This window comes from Gallus gallus, chromosome 5 (assembly GCF_016699485.2).
Source record: "Gallus gallus isolate bGalGal1 chromosome 5, bGalGal1.mat.broiler.GRCg7b, whole genome shotgun sequence".
NCBI lineage: Eukaryota > Metazoa > Chordata > Aves > Galliformes > Phasianidae > Gallus > Gallus gallus.
Genome location: NC_052536.1, coordinates 26,945,753 through 26,968,225, shown reverse-complemented (window position 1 = coordinate 26,968,225; position 22,473 = coordinate 26,945,753). Strand labels below are relative to the sequence as shown.

The 22,473-nt window shown below is 43.6% G+C and overlaps 3 protein-coding genes across 5 annotated transcripts in view; all 3 read right to left on the bottom strand.

Annotated features, from left to right (window-relative positions):
• The window catches only part of SYNJ2BP (synaptojanin 2 binding protein), an 89,942-nt gene extending 84,368 nt beyond the window's left edge, over positions 1 to 5,574 (bottom strand). For all 3 annotated transcript variants that reach the window (XM_015287555.4, XM_040701128.2, NM_001277788.4), the window contains exons 1-2: positions 5,449 to 5,574; positions 1,393 to 1,529 (exon numbers count right to left, since the gene is read on the bottom strand). In XM_015287555.4, coding sequence (XP_015143041.1) covers positions 1,393 to 1,529; positions 5,449 to 5,515 — 204 coding nt within the window. In that variant the 5' untranslated portion in view covers positions 5,516 to 5,574. The remainder of the gene's footprint in view (positions 1 to 1,392; positions 1,530 to 5,448) is intronic.
• Positions 5,575 to 6,386: 812 nt separating this feature from the next.
• On the bottom strand, positions 6,387 to 12,190 carry ADAM20 (ADAM metallopeptidase domain 20). Its single transcript, NM_001277790.5, has 2 exons — positions 11,928 to 12,190; positions 6,387 to 11,216 (listed from the first exon to the last, which is right to left on the bottom strand). The coding sequence occupies exon 2, from the start codon at positions 8,823 to 8,825 to the stop codon at positions 6,633 to 6,635; it is 2,193 nt and encodes a 730-aa protein (NP_001264719.4). The 5' UTR covers positions 8,826 to 11,216; positions 11,928 to 12,190; the 3' UTR covers positions 6,387 to 6,632.
• Positions 12,191 to 13,248: 1,058 nt separating this feature from the next.
• On the bottom strand, positions 13,249 to 21,686 carry MED6 (mediator complex subunit 6). Its single transcript, NM_001159425.3, has 8 exons — positions 21,650 to 21,686; positions 19,857 to 20,016; positions 18,667 to 18,758; positions 16,525 to 16,607; positions 15,721 to 15,829; positions 15,177 to 15,292; positions 14,379 to 14,406; positions 13,249 to 13,781 (listed from the first exon to the last, which is right to left on the bottom strand). Exons 1-8 carry the CDS (start codon positions 21,669 to 21,671, stop codon positions 13,651 to 13,653), a joined length of 741 nt encoding a protein of 246 aa, NP_001152897.1. The 5' UTR covers positions 21,672 to 21,686; the 3' UTR covers positions 13,249 to 13,650.
• Between the last annotated feature and the right edge of the window lie 787 nt (positions 21,687 to 22,473).

Here is a 22,473-nt window from a genome sequence, read left to right as displayed (position 1 = left end):
TCCTCTTCCACAGAATTCTGCTACTGAGGGCATGACACAACAGACACCAACATCAATAGTCATCCATTCATATTACAAATGCATTTTTAAGTCGGGAGATAACATGAGAAACTTCAAGACAAAAAGATAGAGGTGATGTAAAAAAAACAACAGGCCAAAAGACAACAGCTGTGTCAATAGCAGCTTCTTATGTTGTTGCTTTACTGGAAATAAATCAAAGGTGTAACTGTGATAGCTGATGAAAACAAAAGAGCAGCGACAGCGAAATTATTATTACTGTTAAGAGAGAATCCTTCCCACACTGGATCCTCTACTGGTACGTTTCTGAAATGTTTTCTTTGGAAGACTGATGAAAACATAAATTTAAAAGCACAATGATGTTAAAAAATAAAAGACACACACGTTGGCATTCACTTTGAAATGCTAGGGTTTCTCTTTCAATAATTTCTCACGGCAGAAGGTTGTATAGCCTGTTTTATTTCATTCACTAACTAATGATACTCATCCCATTTTTCCTCACTGTTTCATCACCATTACCTCTAATTGCATCCCTTGAGATCACACCCAATTCCTCCTCTCTTTTGACACTCAGACTCCCCAAACACACGTACAAAAATATTAAGCTGTCAAGAAAATAAAGGATGGTATTCTGCGGTTTAATTTAATGTCATTTTCTGGATCAATAATAGGCTCTACCTAGTACAAGGCACTCAATTCATTTAGAGGGACTAAAAAGTTCACATGTGGAACATAATTAAGTATAAAATAAAATTAAAGAGTATTCAAAGAGCACATATCTCACTAGGAGAGGCTACTTCTTCACTCATTGCTTTTTAAAGCATATTGTCTTGTATGACAGACAACAGTTCCAAGAACTGGGGGGACTCAAACTCAGATACTTTAAAACATTTGTCTAAAAGGAGGAACAGTCTGTACTACTGATGAGTTGCAGTGAGGAGTTCTATGGCCTAGAAGAGTTATGACCTAAAAATCCTCCTGAGCAGAAGGAATGGTAGTCACAGAATACTAGTGAAAAAAAATGCAGAGGTGGAAGACCAATTCTTTTATTTACGTGTGTGTAAACAGTGATCCTCTGTGAGCAACAGAAGGCATGATGAAGTCTCAAATGTCAGGGAGGCAAGTCACAGAGGAAATACAAATGCAGCACCAAGAATCACCTCTGAGAACAAATCAGGAAGGCAAAAGAGAAGGGCCCTTGTGTAGAGGCACTCATCTCCCTGGTGCTCAGAGCTCTCCCACATCCCCAGAATAGCTCCTCCATCAACTGCATTCATCACATCCTTCCTCCTCTGCTGGCAAATCTGCATGTCCTATCACGTCACTGAACACGGTACCTCAAGATCGCACAGGATGACAGAAGAAAGGGCTTACCGCCAGAATTTTATCTCCTTCTTGTAATCGGCCATCAAGGTGAGCTGGCCCATCCTTTTTGATCCGGCTGACATAGATGCTGCTGTCGTTAGAATCGACCTGCTGATCTGTCCCACCAACAATGTTGAAGCCCAGCCCTAAGGTAAGCCAAAGAGAAAGCTGATGAGAAAACACTCAAAGCTCCAGGTATTCTTGCTGCTGTTGGGAAGCGTGCCCACCCACGCTGTCCTGTTTGCTCTACCATGCTGAAATTCACAATGCACAAATCAGCACCGTCCTTCCCAACCATCTTTGTCTAAAGAAGATAATTAGTTCTTCAAAGCAAAGGAGAGACCCTGAGTGCTTCATTCCACAAAGCATCAGTTGAGAAATACTGCGGAGCACTTCGCTTCTAAGATGCCAGCTCAACCCTCAGCAGGAATTCACCTCTTCAGCGTAGAATGAAAGGAAATAGAAGCATTCTGCATTTCACAGGAGGCTGCAGCAAATCATCACCTTGGAGCAAAAAAGAATCATGCCTCACAAGTTTCTGGAGTCGAGAGTCAGAGTTAGGGAAGGCAAGGAGCACCAGTCCCTGCCTGCAGACGAGGAAATGGGCAAGAGGAGCCATGCTACTGGCCTGAGGACAGCTCAGCAGCTCCCATCCACGCCCACAGGGCTGGGACTGGCAGCCTTTGCCTCCAGGAGTCACAGCAGGTCAGACACAGCTTGTTCAAATTTTATGTATTCATTCTGCTCTGTTTCAGGAGTTCAAAACATGACAGGAAACAAAGTTTCAGGAATTCAAGAAAAACAAAAAGAAATACACATACATTACGTAGAACCGATGTCCACACTTCTATTATATTTTGTATGGTTCTTTAAAACAAGCCTTGTTTGCAGACCTCTAGCTGGACCCAGCAGCTGGATTAAAGCATAGTTAAAGACTATGTTTTCTGGTTTCCTCAAAATCCAGAAGAACAAACTGAATTCAGAATCTGGAAAACCACATTCCGCACTGCACATGCAGCTGAGCTTCTCTGTCAAGATTAATACACGTTAAGGGATGGGAAAGATTCTTAAGAGGATACTTGTAGTGAAAAAAAGAAAGAAAAGTCAAGAAATAAAGTATATCAACAAAGTAAATTGAGGGGGAAAAAAAAACACTTTATTTTTCTGATATAACACAGTCATGCAAACCCTACTGTCAAGGACAGCTGAAGGCAAATTCTCCCCACACTCAGCCAGGCTGGTTTGTTTTTCCCCTCTTTCTCTTGCTCTCCTGAAGCTGGTACTAGAAATGCTGGGCAGCAGAGTAGAAAGTGAAAGGGAAAAAACACCTTGTGCCTGCTGGGAAGCAGTATTTTTAATTAGTCATAAGGGACCAAAGGTTGCATGAGATGAGTCACGGCGTAAGTGTGCATCCACAGCTCGGAAGCAGAGAAATATTAACAGTGACCTTGACACCTGTGCTGTTTTGTTTTGTTCTCTCCTATTCCTGGCAGCTTCAGACAAATGAGGAAGAAGATGGGAGGAGCAACAGAGTGAAGAACACCGACTTTTCAGCTGGAGTAATATCTATTACAAGGAGCACTTGAGCACAATAACGCACCCTTCAGTGGGAATTAAAAAAAAGAAAAAACATGCACAAGCCTGAAAATGATTTGCCATGGAGCTTCAGGGAAATCAATACTATAGAAAATATGAGTTTTAATCAACGTTTATTAAAAAAAAAAAGACAAAAAAAAAACAGAAAGAAGGAATCTACGGTTCAGAGAACACTGACTCTCAGTTTTGATATGTCTGTGTATGTATATATATTTAAAAAACAACACAATATGAACAAAAAAACATTTTACAAGTTCTCAGCCATGGTTACCAAAACAACCTAAAGCCATTGTTTACATCAGCAGGGACAAGACAAAGAAGACACCGAGTTCTGTGAGGCAGCAATGTATGTCACACTGAGTTAAGTACCCGCAGGACTCGCTGCAGGGCTTTTTCACTGTCCTTCCTGCTCTGCACTTAAACTTCCAGTCTGGCTAAAAATACCTTCCTTGCCATCCCTTCAGCTCTTTTGCTGTTCTCCTCCTTCCAGCTTACATGTTAAAAGATTGAGTATAACCAGGAGAAAAAGAGAAAGGGGAAGAAGAGAGCACGAGGCATTAAGTTCCTCACCTACAAGGGGCAAGAAGTGTAATGACCAGGCTTTAACAGAAGGTGTGGGTGTAGCTTCTGACCTTTCCATGTCTCCTTTACCCTCTAAAACACAAAAGTTTCCTCTAACAACATTCAGAAACAAGATTTATAGGATCTTGAGTGAGATACTGAAGAATACGAACTACAAATTGAACCTCCAAAGTTATTTAGGTTTTCATTAAACCAGACTTTTCTGCCTCCCTTCAGCTTAATAAATCAGAAAGAAAGATGAAAAAGACGAGACTTATACAAACAGTTTTGCTACTGTAAATACGTTAATCCCTCAGCAAACTTCTGCCAGAGATGTTTATCATCAGTTATATTCTAGCAAACTAGACTGTCAAAACTCAGCTTAGAGAGATTGTAGGACTACGCTCTGCTTCACAGGTTTGTTCCTTCAACAGAAATGAATGACAAGTCATTCAAGATCATAGGGGACTGTGTGAAAAACAGACATCTCATCCTACTGACTGGACAGGTGCTGCTCACAGGAATCAGATCTACATTCCAGTAGCCATGGTGAAGACCTCTCAACTCTGCCCTTCAACATCCCTTTCCTGCCCCTCAAGATTTTAGGTGAAATGTTGCCAAATGCACCGAAGGAGCTTCAAGGCAGAACTGGCTTTATTTTTGTTGGCTGAGGCTCACAACCATGCCAACACGACTGCACAGGTCTCAGAGCAGTCACTCCATCTACGGCCACAAAGCAGAGGGTGCCTGCTCGTGGTGGGGCCAGGTCTGATCCTATAGATCGCTACCAGGAGATCAGAAGCAGAACAGAAACAGAGCTTTGTTTGCTAAGGGTCTGCCATGCTGCCTAACCACCTGCAGGTACCCAAGCCCACTGCTCAAACCAGTCTGTCAGAAGCTCACTGAGGCAGGACGGGGGAAACTGCAATATTTGTGTTATCTGCATGGCCTCTCCGGGATGAGCAGGGGGGGCTTCTGCCTCCCCAGAGTCAGTCAGAGTGGCTATGGCTGTGAAGATGTCGGTGGTGCGGCATAAGAAGGCAAAGCTGGCCCACTGCCATCTGCTGCAGCCGGGCCGGTTTCATTCACCTCTGTTTTAATTAAAGGCCTCATACATCAAAGCTCTGGCTTCAGAAGTTCCCCAGAGTTTGCAACACTTCAGATCTAGGATTTTGCTTCAGACTGGGGCATCTGTCCCTAACTTGCCGCACCACAATGCTACTTCAATGCTGTAACAAAGCCAGCAAGTGTCTAAAGGCCTGGTCACCACCACGGGACTGAGACAGGGGAAAGCAAAGCCAAACAACACCCCCCCCAGACCTCGCTATTCCCTTTCCCTCACAGTCAGCTCAGCACCACCCCAGACGAACTCAGAGGTCCCCTCTGGCCTCTGCGAGCTGCCTTTATGGGGTACCACTGCCCACAAGCTGTAGGAATGCCCCCAGTTCTGGGCGTCCAACAGCGCTGAAGGGCAGCACACCTGTCGCTTCACCGGACAGCACGAGGAGCCGCGCAGGCACCAGAGCCACAGACGTGCTGAAAACCGACTTGCTTCCAGCAGAGAAGCATACGGCATTTCGCCGCTCTGTTACCGCGGAAGACCAAGTCCGACGGAGTTCTCTCTTGCTTATACAGCTCGCGGTCCCCTTCCGGAGCAACGCACTCGGCGCAGGGGCGCCAGCACGGCTCTAGCGCCGCGCTGCCCGGCCGGGGCTCGACAGGACGCTGCTCCCGCAGAGCTCGAGGCTCCCTTCCGCCCCTCGGCGGCACCCCCGGCGCCGGGACCGCGTCCCCCCGCTCCCTAACCACGGAAGGGGCTGCTGAGGGGCCAGCCCGCTGCCCCCCCCCGCCTCGGCGCGGCCCCGCTGTCCGGCGGCCCCACGCAGAGCGCGGCCGCCCCGGCCTCACCTGAGGGTCCCCGGGTGAGCCTGATCACCTCCTCGGAAACGCCGCCGCCCGCCACGCTGCCGTTCATGCTGCAGCCTGAAGGTGAAGTCGGCTGGCGGTGCAACCGCTTTCGTTTCCTCGGCCGCCGGCGCAGGGCCGCGCCGCGGAGCTCTGGGAGTTGTAGTCCGCCCGGGAGGGGCCGGGCCGGGCCCGGCGGCCGCTGCAGCCCGCGAGCAGCCCGCTGCCTTCAGCGCCTCGCTCCCGCGGCGGGGCTCGCTGTGGGCGCGCGAGCTCCTGCAGCTGGACGGGCCCGGGGCGGGCGGGAAGCGACGGTTAGCTCTGCCCGCGTCCGTTTAACACGTCAAAAAAGGCAGTTAACGGCTTTCTGACAATCAGCAGCAGCGATTGTTCGGCTAGCAGACGAGTGTATTATTTTACAGCCTTTCATAAAGAAATGCCCCTCCTCCAGAATAAAATTCTCACTGTTAAAGCAAGACTAGAGTCTAACTGTTGCGCTAGAGGAGAGCTGTAGACATTGCTTTAATGCACGCAATAAAGCACTGAGTGGTATTTCCAGATCCCTTGTGCTTTCTCATAAATGACACATACTTTACATCTTATTAAAAGAAATGCTTCTGTGTGACACATTGTAGAGCTACGGCAGCATATTTGGTAAGAGTTCCCAAAGTAATCACAGAGTGAAATGAGAAAGGCCCCAAGGTAGGCAGATATAAAGCATCCATCACACAGTGCAGGAGTTCTGAGGGCGGGAGAGCTGCAGAACAGCCCCAACGATTACAGGAGCACACTGAAGTCATGCAGCCTCACAGACTGCTGGTCCTCGCAGCAATGAACTCCACAGCACCTCATTGGAGGACCCAGCAGTCCAGGTACTGCATACCTACCGCTCACCTGAGCGCTTCCTTTTTAAGAACCCAAGGTACAAACCAAGAGCAGCGTACCTTATTGCCTGCATTTATTAACTTAAACTAGACAAAGATGACATTTAATCTCTCTAATATTTAATAATGTTGCATTAGATTATAACAACTCAGAATGTGTTGACTTATTTCAATAAGGTATCAGCTGGCTCTGCACAAGGGCTACCGGAGATTATCTTAGGAGCATCCAAAGCCACAGCTTTGTTGGTCTTCACGAAGCACACTGCAGTAGATGTTGTCTCAGTAGTAGATGTTCTGTAGCAACTACTGGCATTTGCAGCATTTGAAACAACCCCTAGCTTCTTCCGTGGAACCAGGCCTTTTCCTCATAAGCCATCCCCCTATTGCCCCTTTATAATATATGGCAAGAATAACTCCAAGGACAAAAGGAGAAACAAGGCCAACTATTCCTATTCTTGATCTCCAAAACATTTGCTTGGATGGAGGGGGTCCGCTGTCAACACTGCCTCCAAATCCTTCCTGCTCACAATATGGAGGAGCCCAACCATACTTGCAGTGACAGTTCTTAAGATTGTTACACACTCCTCTGTTATGACACTTTGTTATGTTACAATCATAATTCAGCACTGAAATATTGGTACACGTCCTTTCAATACAAATCTTGTTGCTGCCACACGTTGTGCCATCTTCCACAGCCCCCCAGTCAGATGTAGGCACCCCTAAATGATAGTCAAGACCCCAACACTTTTTACCTCCAGCAGGGGTTTGGATGACTGTTATGTGGTTCTGCAAAGGGAGCAACCTGTGTACGTTTTCACACTGTAGCCTACCACATAAGGCATTCTCAACACTGCACTTAGTAAAGCGAATATTGTTACGACTACCACAATTTCCAAAACGGTCACCTCGAGTATTCACTTCTTTGAAGCACTCTAAAGGAGCAGGCCTGGCTTGTCTGCCAAAAAGATGCTTGCACTGTTTACTGTGGGAAGAACACTTTCCTTTATAGCAATAGGCACCATCTTCGCAAGGGGTTCCGTCTTGTACATACAGGTCTTCCTGGCACCAAGGGGAGGTCCCATTGCAGTACTCCGGCAGGTCGCAGTCACCGGTACGTGCTCTGCAGAGGGTTCCTGCTGGAAGGATCTGACAGCCCTTGCAGCATTTTCCAGAAGCGCAAACTGAACCTGCAGTCAATGTGCAGTTAGGGTGACAACAAGGATCACGTCTGCAGTCTGACTTTGAACCACAGTCGCACTGCTCTCCGCTCTCTACTATCTTATTCCCACAGTATTCATGCTTCAAAGTGTAGTAACTGCCAAGTGCTGGTGCTTGATACAGGCAGCTACCACCTCTCCCAAGGAGGTCAAAGTAGTCTTTGTAACTGCAGTCACTGAATGCATCGGTGTCGGATTCGCTTTCGTACATAATGCACCTCTTCCGCCTGCATTTACAGTGCCGTTCATCATGGCGCATCCCAAGATTATGGCCCAGCTCATGGACAAATGTGACAATAAATGAAGACAGCCTCCTGTTGGTGTAGGAATCAACTGCTGCTGACCACTGCCTGTCGCATATGGACCCTAGATATGCCAATCCCAGGCTTTTTCCAAAGCCCTGAAATGCAAATAAGTGAGCGGTATCATGCTGCATCCGTGGATACAGGTCTGATTTTCGCCATCTGTTAAAGTCTGCAAGTGTCTTGCTTGCAGATTTAGTAATGTTTATAGGATTGCTGTTGGTCCAGATCTCCAGTCCCACAAGGAACAGTTGAACAGAAAGCTGGTCATACAGAGAGTCCCCAATATTGACGACTTCTAGGACTTGCCTCAAGACTTTGGATTCATTCCTGTCTGACCTCACAAACCGGACGTTGTCCACGACCACTACTAACTTCACATACCTGGTGTGCGTCCACCAGTCCTTCAGCATGTACTTGTCCTCTGTTCGAGGAGCCTGAAGCCAGGGCAGCACAGTCTTTTGATACTGCAGCTCCTCCGGGGTCAGCCCGCACGTGGGGCCCATGGGTTCGCTGTCTGCCTCCATGCGGTAGAGCATGTGCTGAAAGGCTGGATCGTCGGGGATGGGCTCAATCTCATAGGTGCTGCCTTCCATCCAGAGCACTCCACGGAGGCCCCTGCCACAGGTGCCGAGGGCCACCAGGGAGCCGGGACTTCCCTGCACCTCACCTTGGTAGAAGCAGTTGTCCTGCACGTAGACCTGCTCCTCCCGGCGTGCCCCATCCTCATCATAGGTGACTAAAGTGAAAGGCCGGGATGCCAGGCCCTTCCTGGGCCGCAGGCGCAGGACCTGTGGCCGCCCCTCCACCTGCAGCCAGTAGGAGACAGTCAGGGGGTTGGTGTCAGCCCGGGGGCTCAGTTGTCGTGGCACTGTCACCCACATGCCAGTGACATGAAGTGGCCCGGACTCATCATCAGGGGTGGTGGGGCACCCCACTAGGCCCAGCAGCACCACCAGCACCAGCAGCGTCTCCATGGTTACTACCCAGCGTTGCCCCACGCTCTGTTTGTGAGGGGCTGGAGCTTGGAATGGAGGAGCCACCCTAAAGTCTAGAACTGCCCCTCAAGTGCCTGCCCTCCCCTTGGGAGGTACTGGGGAAGATCAGCAACATAGCAGCCTCCTTTGCCTCCTCCATCAGGAAATGGCACCGTGCTGCCTAGAAGTACATCTTGGAGGGCCACAAAGGCACCTCAAGACAGCCATTCCCTGCTCTATGAGTATGGGAATAGGCTCTTGTGGAGGATTAAACAGAATCAGTCCAAAAGAAGCAAACTCCCAGCTTTCTATAATCCTCATTTCTCCTGCATAGATATAAGAACTCTGTGTGAGGAGCAACTCCAGCTAAGTTTCATGTTCCTAGTCATTCACGTTGAGCAAAGAGATCATATGGTTAGACCACTGGGGGGAAAAAAATCTTAACATTTCAAACTGCTGCAGATAAGCAGGCAAACTACTTTCTTATCTTTTAGTATATGTATCACTATACAGTCGGGACTAGAAACTACGTGGGTTCCACTGTTAAACTCACTGCAGGTTATTTGGCAAACAGGTAAACAGTTTCACATCACACTGAACATCTAAAGCAAGCCCTCTGGCATCAAGATTACATAAAGAGAGATTACATTTGTGTTCAATTAACAGAACACTGCACTTTGTACTCTGATTCAGAATAAATGAGAGGGAGGTAGATTCCCATTGTATGACAATGAACAGGTTGGAAAAAAAAAAGACTGACCTTATAAACAGAGCAGAGAAGAAAGTTTGTATTAATCCATAGCTACTTCAGCAGCAGAAACATTTGTATGGCAGGTGTAACTGGCCTTCTCCATATGCAGCAGTGCTTTCAAACTTTTTTTTTTCATGTGGTCATCCCCTAAAATTTTCAGTGGAGGTACAAGTTCTTACGAAACTGAATCCTAGAAGGAGATTTACTTTTCTCACTTACCTGCTGTTGAGTCTTTATGAACAGGTCACAGACTCACAACAGTTTTGAAGGAACACAGGTTGAAATCCTCTCTCCTAACAGAAAGAAATGAAACCTTCTGATTGTTTAGATCAGTAGTACTACATCATACCTCATTCCACTGGGAAGATTTCCCCTTAGTACCCAGCCATCCATAAACCAGATTATGCTGCAGGACATTCATCAAGTAAGTGATCATTTGTTCTGTGCATGAATACAAGACTAAAACAATACTTGATCCAACATTTACGTACCTCTCCAAGGAAACATGGCAAACATGTACTGAATACTCAAATGGAATGTAACTTTTTTTTTTTTTTTTTTTACTAGGGAAAGGTTGTTGACATACAAAGTATGGGTGCAGGTGGCAAAGAGAAATGTGTGAGCATAATGCATGGTCCGGTCACATCTTACTTGATGAAGAGCAGAAAAAAACGTATTTGTGACACATTTCAGATACTGTTAGCTTTAAATGGTGAAGGGAGATAGCAAGGCTCCCTCTCTTCCTGTAATCTGTCCAGATTTTTGCAGTGCATATATATGTATGCATATCTGTTCATATGAATATGTATGCAGACATATGCATCTTCAGGCTCTGGGGAGAAGGCTTTCATTAGATTTTTAGGTCATCTTCAATTCCTTCAACCCTCTGATTTGGACTAAGAAAAGCCCTTTTAAAGTCTAAACAGTTATTATCTAAGAGCAAAAGCAGAGAAAAATTTATTTCCTTTGTACAACCAAATACCTCCAAAACAAAATGACAGTAAAAATTTTGGAACTGCTTATTTCCCTTTCATCTATAAGCTTTACAAATACGGAATGACCTCTGAAGGACTTTGGACTTCAGTGCTCAGACTAAGAGATACTGTATAAATACCAGAGGGAAAAAAGATCCTCATACACCAAGAAACATAACTGACTAAAAGATAGCAGTTTAGCAGCTTCTTGGCATTAACTTTGATTTTAGCAGAAATATCTGATAGAATGTCACTTGAGCAAGTAAATACCAAAGCTCATTTAACTGGTAAAGTTGTTATAGAATATCTTGTCAGCAAATAATAGGATCAGACAAGATTCCAATTCCTCACTCCCTCATGCAGTAAACCTTCAGCACTGAAAGATGGCTACTAAGAAATCAACACATTCATCGATAACATCTCCCACTGCTCTATAGCATAATTTGTGCTTTCTACAGCTCTTGATATTTTTTGCAGAAGAGATCATTCCTCTGTGGGGAAAAAATAAAAATAAAAAGGCTTACTGCATTCTAATTCACATTTTCATGCATGGAAACCATTTTCTAGCCTTTCAATAGCTTATATGCTGGCATTAACTCAAGCTGGATCAGAGCAGAAAACCGTCCTTTTTAATGTCCTCAGTCTGGACATCAAAACCAGATGCATCTGCAGAAAGCAAAAACACTGTTAAGAGAGGCAAACACAAGGACAGTCTGCCCCCCTAAGTTTCACTCTCATCTCTAAATCAGGTCAAATTCTGAGCATGAAGTGCAGTGATTCATTTTAAATGCAACTCCATTCAGCTTCATTAACTTGTCCATGTATTCGTACAAAGCAAGACAGAACAAGGTATCCTACTTGCTTCACAGGACTCGATTTTATAAAGGGTCAGTATTTGTCTTTTCTTTCCTAGGAAAGTCTTGGTCCTACCAATGGCTTCATAAGAGATTTTTTTTCCCCCTCTTATTCATATTATTGCCAATCTTCAAATCCCTTTTCTATGGCAGAATTCTCTGTGCTGTACAATACACTGTACTGTAGGGGTAGCCCGCTTAATGACAGAATTCTTGCTTGTACTAACATCCACTTTTGACCATTTTGATATGCTTTTAACAATAGACAAGGTATCCTTCCCATGCTAGTAATTTCAAATCTTTCTTTGATGTATAGGTATTTAATTTGTCTCCCAAACAGAAATAAAACCCTAGATCTTCACTACAGTGCAATCTAGTCATCTTTCTTAACTAAGCTTTTCCAAATAGCTTATAGGTTCTAGTAATTTGAATGACTGTGTAGAGTTCAGCTGTCTCAATAGCCCCTTTACAAGAACTTCATGTGAATATCAAAAATTCAGAGGGGAATCTCGAAGCTCCTCACCACTCATGCTTCATTTCTGGGGATGTCTCCTTTCTACCATGCAGGTGAACAAGACGATGGCTTTGGCACTTCTCAAGCTCCTTCCTTTCAAAGGAATTTCTTTAGTAGGAGAAAAAAGCAAAACTTTTATTCTAAGCATATTCATGCTGCCTTGTAATTATTCAAGGTTAAATAATTAGCTCCAGCTTGTTTTGAGCATTCCAGAATAGCTGCTCTCTATATACTTAATAGTTCAAACTAACTTATTACCTATTTCCATCAACATTTAAAGAAACAGCAGTTCAAATGTCACCCACATTATATAAAATGAAGCTAATATACACTTAAGTACACTGATGTATCAATTTTAGGTCTAATATCTGCAACAACAGCAAACAGTTGTTGGCTTATCTGTATTTGCTCTTACAGCTTTGGATTAAAGGGCAAAAATCCCATGGGTCCTTCCATTGTTCAACAGCTATCCCATCAGAACTCTTTATTAGTCACTAAGTCAGAAAACAAGGCTTCTCTTACAACTTCAAAATAAATCTGAGAAACAATGGAAGTATATTAGTCGCCCTTCCTATCTACATTTTATATGCTATGTACAGCTCTTTTTGTCACTTCCTAGAGTTTACTTCAAGAAAGACAACAACAGTTGAGAAAAGAAAACGAGCTACTTTGCATTGCTCCATTACTTTGACAAAAGCAAAAAACAACCTGATGGTCATTTCTTTGCAATAGGTGGCTTCTAATTCTTTTCTGCAAGGCAAAAAAAAAAAGAGTTGTGTAAACAGCATACTTAAATAACAAAGTGCTCTTTGCAGTTTCACTGCTCTACCTCCTCAGGTCTAAAAGGCAGATGAGTAATCAAGGTGGTAAAATGCAGCAAGAAGGTGCTAGAAGCACAGAGGAAGAAATATGTAACTGATATATTTCAGAGACGGTGGGGAAAGAAAGGAAAAATGTGAACAGCTTCACTCTAATAGTGCAACGTTAGGACATTTTAAGCTTGTTTTATGCAACAATAAATCCCCCTCAAGACTAACTTTTTGTCATAAAAGACCAGCTAAACCATAAACAACTGTCCAAGAACCCTTACAGACTGAGGACTCAAATCCATGTAATTAGATGTGAAACTGTTCTCAGTTATCAAATTTCTGATGTGTACTCCAAGCATACTAAAGGCATGGCAATTTATAGCAGACAGCCTAAACTCTTTAGGTGAACTTGCCTTCCTCAAAATAATCCACAGCATATTTCAATATCCAAACAAAAAAAAAATTGCTGCTTGCACATATGGTATAATTGCTATTAATGAAGTAAGCAGTTAAGAAAGGCATTCTAGCAACCAGGATTTTATTACTCGAGACATGAGGTGGGTTGGTTGTTGTTGTTGTTGTTTTAAAGGGTGTTTTTTGTAATTGTTTGTTTACATAGCAAACCAAGACACAAGGATGCAGGGGGTTGTATTTTGCAGCCTCCTGAAATCTACATCTCTGTAAAAACCATCCCCAGAAGCCAATATTCAAAATAAGATGAGAACTGCGAACACCTTACTTGAGGCAGCTCACATCCTGCCATTAACATTTTTGTAACAGATTTCTACAGAAAAAGCTGTTACAGGGACTTGAATTCCTGAAATGTCACAGTCTCGGTTGAAGAACGTAAATACGAAGAAAGGGAGTTGGAATCTGCTGTTTTCCAGGTATTGACTAATCCAGACATGCATCGACTTCGCCTTTCACTGAAGTCTCATCCGTTTTTCAGGTGGTCCTTTAGCAGCAGCACTCTGCTGAGCGTTCTTTACAGTCTCTTTCTCCTCTGTCTTGACAGCTTCAGGGGCTGGTTCTGGCTCCTTCTTTATTTGATCCACTTAAGAAGTAACAGCAAAACAGAGTTAAACCTCCTACTTTCATTTCCAAAATATTCTTCAGAGTGTTTAGAAAAATATTGATTTCAAAAGGATAAAATTAGTTTCAAAGGTTTAAGAACTAAAGAATAAATTCATGCCGATACAGGTTAAAAAAAAAAAAAAGAGTGGATGAAAAGATCTAGTTTATGCTTTTCCTGTTTTGAAGTTGCTTCAGATCAACCAAAAGACTTCACATGCTTTCCTGAGCAACTTGCCAAAATCACTAGGATGCTGGACTGACCAAATGATTCCTTTCCTCTTTTACCCTTTCCCTGTCTGCTGCTTTCAAAGACTATTTCCTGCATTTGGACCTTCAGATAACATCGTTTTTACAGATGGGAAGGGCAGGACATCTTCAAGACAGGGAGCAGAATACACATGTTTTCAATTTCATTCTTGCTATCACTAAGTTCTCTGCTCTTGCCTTTGCACAATTTGGCAATGCCAGAATCCCTAACCACCTCAGTGGCAATAGTGAGAAGCTCATAGGGCAAAAGGAAGACTTCACAACACACGGCATATTTTTTTTAGATCTTGTGATAATGTTAGAGATTTACCTGGGATAGGCTTTTCTCCAGGCTTTTGCTGTGGGGGAGGAAAAAACAACACATCAGCGGAACTGAAGTCTTAATTCTTGACCCTTCCTATTATTCACTTAACAATGCACACCGAGCAATGCTGTTACATATGTGAACTGAAGGAAGAAGGGAAAGCTGTTGAACAGAACACTAAATACACTTAAAACAAAATCCGACTTTTAAACACCAAGTTTTCATTTTTTAACATCCAGTTTTTCCTCAGACAGCTGAAAAGGACTAAATGAAAAAATGTTCAGCCAGTCCTTCTCAGTATCTGAGGAGCGGTTTCCTGAGTTGCTGTAGAAATTATTTTCATTACCCTCAACCAGAAGACACAATGGTACAAAGAACTATTAGAGATTATCAGAGGTAATCACAACAACCTCACAGAATGCTGAGAATTTCCATACTAATTAATGAGCGCCCAGAACAATGGGGTAACCAGAACACAACGCTTGTGGTGATCCGATTCAGCTCACAAAGCAGGAAACTGTAAGCAGCAGCAAAGTCAGATAGCTGACACTTACAGACTCCTTACAAATAGATAAGGAACTGGTATAATGCGATTTACCCTCACAGTTTTGCCAAGGTCTTAACTCCTGCAATTACCGAGGGGAATCCCACACTCAAACCAAAGCTTTCCATTTCAAACTTATTACTTAACTGGCATTATCACTGTAGAAAGCACAGAAAATTCCCACTGTCAGTTTCAGCTGCTTATGACTGCCTTAAATTCTGAGTAAGTTACAGTAATACTGTGGCTTATAAGTGTCATACCTGAACAAATCTGGGTGGAAACTTTTGCCTCAGGTCTAGAAGCAAAGCATCTACCCGGTGTCTTTGGAAAATAGAACTTGGTTCTTCTTTCTTCTTGGCTTTTGGCTTAGCTTTCTCTGCAAGTACAAAAATGTAAGAGGAAGCTAATGAAAAGTTGTGTTCTCTCAGCAGCTCTTTGATGTACACAAAGTTGGAATGCAGTTCCCCTCTTAACCTCAGCTCCATCTTCTCTTTGGCTTGTTGGGTTTTTATTGTGGAAGACAGGATAAAAATGACCTTATACTTCAAAACAAAGTGCATTTTGGTCTCCAATAGGTTGAAATTGGGTCCACTGTGTTGACACATAGCTCACCATTTTATCTCCTATCCACGTCTCAATGTCTATTCACATCAGCAAGATTTTTTCTACCTGGCAGAGTGCACCAACTTACTCCTCAGACAGAGCATCTCCACACCACCACCATGTGCTGCCTCAAGCTTTTCCCTCCTAACCTCTATTTCTTCCCTTTCTCCCAAGAGGCACAGAAGCAACTAAGAATCATACCTCGTTCCTCCTGATCTTTGAAATGCCACCAATAGCCTTTTGATGGGTGATAGCGACAATAGGACATAGCTTCTTCAAAAGCAGACTGAATTCCATGTACAGCAGTGAGCTTTTAGAACAAGACAACATAAGGCAGTGTTCAGAATTTAAGGAGAAAGTACAGTACAAATTTCTGTAAGCAGTAATTTTAAGATTAGTATTCTATATTCATTTATGTTCTGGGAAAGAAACCCGGGACAGGTAGTTTTGGACTAAGAATGTAATCTCTTGAAAAGGATCTCACAAAACCAGAGGTTTTCTTTTGCTAAATTCACAGAGGAAAAGCTTGCATAAACCACAGTTTACAAGGTCAGAAGGAATAAAAACAAACTTGCAAGTTTAATTTAAAGAGAAACTTAAAAAGAGAAGTTTCATTACAAGAGAAATACCACATTACCCTAGGATGACGAACATTTCAAAGCTAAATGTGTTTAATTACTGTTTCATATATATTTATCATTTAATTTCTCTTTTGATTATTTGAACCTCATGTTCTGACAGTTGTCGATCTACAGTTATTCTGATCCCTTAATTCTTAAGGAATGCATCCTACTTTTTGGGCCGTACTGCACTCTGCCAGGATCTTTCATTTCCACGTGGAATACACACCATATTAACTGGTGGCATTTCTTTTAAGCCCATGCATACCATGCATATATATAGCATACTATTACAGTGAAGTTTGAAAAGCCTGAGGAACAACAGAAAATAAAAGCAGATACAAACTGTTCATATACACATATATAAAATGTACAGAACACTTACAACTCTGGAGTTAATGACAGACCCTAAGTCGGGTGCCTGATAAATCACTCCAGCAATAATATAGTAGTCAGCCAAAGGAATAACTGTGGGGAGAAAAAAAAGATATGCAGGATCAATTTAAAGTTCTGGCTAAAGACACCATATTTGTCGCTGAATTTCAGTAGTAAAAATAGAAACTGCAATATCCTTCTCATCAACAAGTTTTGTCTTTTTATGTCTTTCCATAAAGGTGTTTTATCTGTGCTGTTTTCACCTAAGAAGAAAAGCCCCAAGGTCTGCTTTACAGAGAGGAAAGCATCAGACTTAGGTCTTCCCCTATTGCAAGCAAATAACTGATCTTAGCAGAGTTGGCATTTTCAGAGCTACACAGGAGGAATCAAATAAGCTACAGGCGGAAGTAGTTCCACCAGTTGGTCCTGCTATCAGAAACCCAAACCAAAAGATCTCATTTTTCTGAAGTCTGCTCTCTCCAACCTGTGCAATTTTCTTAGCTGAATTTCCCAAGCGCAATGGCAGCTGAGCACATACAAAGGATGCCTTCCTAAATTCAGAACATTCTGCCAAAAAAAAAAGCAAGCAAGAAAGAAAGGCCTTCCAAAGCCATTTGTTAAATCAGGTTTGGGAACAACAACTACTAACTGATCAAATATACCTGTTTGTTAGACCTGCAGTGCAGAACAACATCACAGTTGTCTCCATAATGTTCTACTGAACGGGCTTCAGTTTAGAAACTGTAACGATGATGTCAGCTTCACATTCCCAAGACTCTGGTCTGTGCACTCATTTGTCCTGGTTCCTCCATCTGCTTTAGCTCATTTTGTCTCAACCTTTTTACTGACAGGGCCCAACTCCTCCTGTACTTGCATTTTATGAAGCTTGGATACCTGCCTAAATTAACAGGCCAAGACAACCGGCGACATATTACAGCTGGTAAAAAGGAGGAGGAGTTCCTTCTCAGCATTTCCCTAGAAGCACAGGAAGACAGAGAACAGCAGCTCCCCTGCCTCAGCTTAACACACGTATCGTGGAAGACAAACTCTGCTCTTGATTTAAAAGGTGTCTAAGCACAATATTTTGATATGCACCTTTCGAAAGCTAGACATGAAACCTTTAACAAACACTGGAAAATCAATTAAGTAATTACATATGCTTTTTTCAGAATAGAACAACAATATTAAGAGGCCAACATCTGATATAAGCAAATAAGAAGTCAAAGTCCTACGCAACAGCAAAATGCACGTGCAGAGTCTAAGTTACTTAACATAAAGTTAAAAAGTAACTAGCATTTATCATGCTCTTCTTTTCTGTTTACTCTGAAATAACTTAAAATATTTTGTATGTATACAGAATAAAACTACTGAGATGTGATTGCTTTTTTTTCTTTTTTAATTAATCACACATGCTGAACAAATTCAAGGTTGAAAAGGAATACCAAATCAGGATGCATGCAAAGGGAAGAAAAAACAAAAGGTATTTCACTTAGAACCTGTAAAGGTCTAATGATTTCAATGGTTTCAGAGTACTCTGGTCTCAGAAGAACAAAACCAAGTATCTGTATCATCTCATGGTCATTTTTCAGGTAGGCCTTCTTCCCTTACTGACAAGATGCTACTCAGTCTACCCAAACGACAACTGAAGGTGGAAACAGCACAGAATTTAAAAATGACAGAAAAAGAGCCATGAATGAGCACTGTCCCTAACCCATGGAAATCACAGCTCACTCCCAATTGCATACTAGCCACTTCCGATGATTACCTGTAATTAAACTAAGCTCATCAGCTCCAAGCGAAGATATAATCAGCCTTACATTTAAATAATTAAAATGAAAAATCCTAGAGAGCCGAACATGTAAGATGTTGCAGGAATGCTACTAACAATTTCAGAATACACCACGGGGCAGCAGTTTCTCACTGCACTCTTCACATTTCACCACGAGATGGCAACCCCAGCTATGAGCACACCAGAGGTCGCCGGTGACAAAATACCTCCACCACACCTCTGACACAAAGCCTCATAACCTTCCACTTAAATTTAGGATGAAGGCAGAAAAGGGGAGTCAGAAGTGTTCATACAAATGAGGAACACAGAAAAGAGACTAACTGGTTGGCTTCCTCAACAGTGACAAGAACTAAATGACCTCACCTTGTGTTGGAGATTGTCTTTGCTGCTTTCGGATAATGAAGAGAATGGGCTCTTGAGCGTGAAGGAGGATGTACTCCACTCCAACCATCTGGCTGAAACAGAAACAGTCTGAATAAATATCTTTCTCAAAGCAAAATCTGTGGGATGTGAAGAGATATCAAGGGCCTAGCACTACAGCAATAAAGTTCTCAAGCTTTCTATTATCATTTCTCAAGCTATTTCTAAATAAAGACATAGGATTTCATAGCATTTCCTGATCTAGCTGTCAAAACCCACACATACACCTGCACATAACCTATACCTGCATATGCAAATGACACTACAACAACCTGACACATCTAAACTAAACACACTAGCGGTCAAATAGCAAGGAAAACAACACGGTCTATTAGCATAAAGATGCCATAAGCATAAAGATTTAAACACAGAGAAAGGACCACCGTATGATGTGACTATCTGTGTATCTCATCTGAAAGCCCCTTTACAACCACATCCAAACACAAGTGGCTTTGCCAATGAACTTTCACCTCAGTTTGCACACTCCTTATTATACTGAAGAGTCTTTAAATAGTTCTCTAATACCTCACTTGTGCTCAGTGCAGCAGATGGGAAACTGCAGAGAAAGTTAACTTGCACATGTTGCCATCTCATTACACAACCATCTGTGACCAGTTTATTTACAACGTTCCATACTTTCATCATCCATACTAAAAGGCCAGCTCCTAAGAGAAGTTATGTACTAATCATGGCATGCAGCCAGCGTGATATGGAATCATGGACTACTTATGAACACAAAAGTATCCCCTAACATAAACCCTCCTGACTGTAGGAAAAAAAAACATTTAAAGCCATTACCATTACCCAGCTTCTGCTGAGCTGGAAAGACGGAGGTCGGCAGCTTTTCTAATTAGAAATATCTAAAAGGTGATTCAGTAGAATCTCTGCATGTAGCTAGAATGCTTCAAAATCAACACTCCTTGAGATAGCGTTAAAGGAAGTAGAAAGCAACTAAATATAAAGAAGTAAAAAATTTAAAAGAAAGAAAGAAAGCAAGCTAGGCTCCCAGGCAAGTGGTGGGACTACAGAGCTCAGAAGAGAGAAGCAGAAGGTTTCCAGCATGATTCCCTTCAGTCACCAAAGACTGAGGGACAAAGCACGCTAGTAGGAAGCGGTTTTGAACTGCAACTTACTTCAAGTGGTCCAAGGTCATCCGCTGCATTTTGACAACTTCATTATTACAAGTTCGGTCGTAGAATGGGTTACTGCGCTCCGAGAAGTAGTCCAACACACTGCCATTGTTTAAGATTGGAATCCAGGCACTGTCGACCCAGGAAATTCCCAAGAGGTTATCTGGGAAAAGAAACCTACATTGAGTACCAGGGCAGCCAGAAACACTACAACCGTCACCAACAGTAAGCTGCCACCAGCTAATGATTACAGCAAGGTGCAACACAGCCCCATACAAACCAATTCTAATTATAAACACATCTTATAGAGTTCAAATAACAACTGATGTCCTTTAGCCTTCTGCAGTTCAGTCGTAGCTACACAACAGAAATACAGCATCTTAACTATGGTGTTCTTCTTTCCTTGACTCCTAACTGCAGGTATACCTTTAACGGCTCGAGAATGGGAGTCAGTAATTGTGATGTTGCATAACAGCCTAATTATACTTAGCTCGTATAAGCCTAATTAGTAGTATTACTTAAGGCTTATTTTATGAACAAGAGTACTGGCTGAGTAGAAAGCACATGAAAGGCATAGCTCCCTTTGAAACACAGACCTCAGGCAAGTTGAATTTACGTTACTAAGTTAGAATCTCTTGCTGAAAAAAAAAAAGAAGTTATTAACCTTACACTAAATCTGAGCCTGGTCACGTTTTAAATGGCTTATTTCTGAGAAAACATAGTTTGCGAGTCCTAAACCACAGTGCTGGAAAACAGGCAAAAGGTTACAGAGATCTATTAATTAAAGCAAAGAGTTTTCTTCTGCTAAAGCCAGCAAACAAATTACTGAGTGAAACAGAACAGCGGCATCGTTACCATTTCTAAGATGCAATTATTACAATGCTGTTATTACAATGAACCCGATATCCCAGCAGCTGAAACCATTATGTTTCAAAGCTATGGGTGAAGTCTTTAACAAACAAAGCCTCAGAACTGATGGAAAGAAGGATGCTATTTTGGGTAGATGTCTCCCAGCTGTCACGAAGAAGAGATGCTACACTAAGCTGCCAGATTGCTCGTGGCAAATCCCTTATTGCACACCTCAGTGGGTTTTACAGAAATCTGCCTCTGCAAACGTTCACAGTTACACACAGACAAAAGCAGCTTTTCAAAATGACATACACTCTATAATGTGCAAATGATCATACGCCAGCTATGTTCCTCCAGACTGGGGACATTTAAATGCAAGTCCTTGCCATTTTATTACTGCGCTGCAGCACAATTACACTCCTGAAGCACTCAATTGGCCAAAGTTACAACCAGGCCAAAGAAACCACTGCCAGCAATTGGTTCTATGGACAACAAATCCGCTACCACTGAAGATCCACGGGGCGCCCTGAAAAAGCACCACCAGCACCGGGTAAGTGATGAGAAGTCACTGAAGACTGAACAACGAGCTGAAATTCCCTTCTCGCAGGAATCACTCCTCCACTTCCACGCACTGTATGCCTCTCCTCAAAGTACGCTCTACACTCCACTGTATCGTACTTCTGGGACAGCTCTGCACGGCCAGGGACGGACAGATACACTCCAAACAGCTGCTCACACATTATTAACTGCTCCTCGGAACAGCTGCTAAGAAGGTAACGCCGCCCGCTCTGTAGATATACATACTGACGGTATAAATGACCACCGATAAATCACTTTCTCAAGACAAATTTGGGATACAGAGCCGGGGAGCGCCGCCCGAGGCCGCCCCGCGCCCAAGCAGCCCGTCTGCGGACGCAGCTCCCGCCCCCAGCCCCTCCGCCCCGCACCTCGGACGTCCACCGCCGCCATGGCCCCGGCGCCGCCAGCCCGCCGAGCACCGGAAGTGGGGCAGAGCGGCGCCGGCACGCCGGCCGGAAGTCGAACGCCGCCACGGCGGGACGGAGCGGCGCCGCTCAGCGCCGGCAGTCCGAGAGAGCGCCCTCAGCGGCAGAGCCGGGCCTCCGCCTGCACGGGCTCGGGCCTGGGGAGGGGCTTCGTGCTGAGGGGCGGCTCTTTAATGACGTCAGTCTTTAATGGCACGGGACATCCAAGATCAAAGCTCGCCTTAATTTTCCAGCGTTCTCATTTCTGAGCCCTTGTCTTTGTTACTGAGATCGTATTTTGTAGGCGTGCTTTCCCCCCGTTTAATTCCTATACGCGCACACTGCAGATGCTCTTTCATTAGGTAACTGCTGAGTGTAGCAGGTTCTGTCACGGTCAAACACAGAATCATCCAATCGCAGAATTATTAAGATGGGAAAAGACCACAAAGACCGCCCAGTCCAACCGCATCCCATCACCACTGACCACGTCCGTCAGGGCCACACACACGTTTCCGTAGCACCTCCAGGGACGGGGACTCCGCCACCTCCCTGTGCAGTAACACAGCTCTCTAAGTCACCCCCAGCGGTGCATCCGCACAGCACTCGTAGGCTGCCATGCTGAAGTCTGTATTTAAGTTGGAAGTTCCACCCCAACAAAAGGAAGAATTTATTCACTGGGTGGCTGACGAAGCGCTGGAACAGGCTGCTCGGGGAGGTTATGGAGCCTTCTCTGGAGATATTCAAGACCCGCCTGGCTGCCTACCTGTGTGACCTGCTGTAGGGAACCT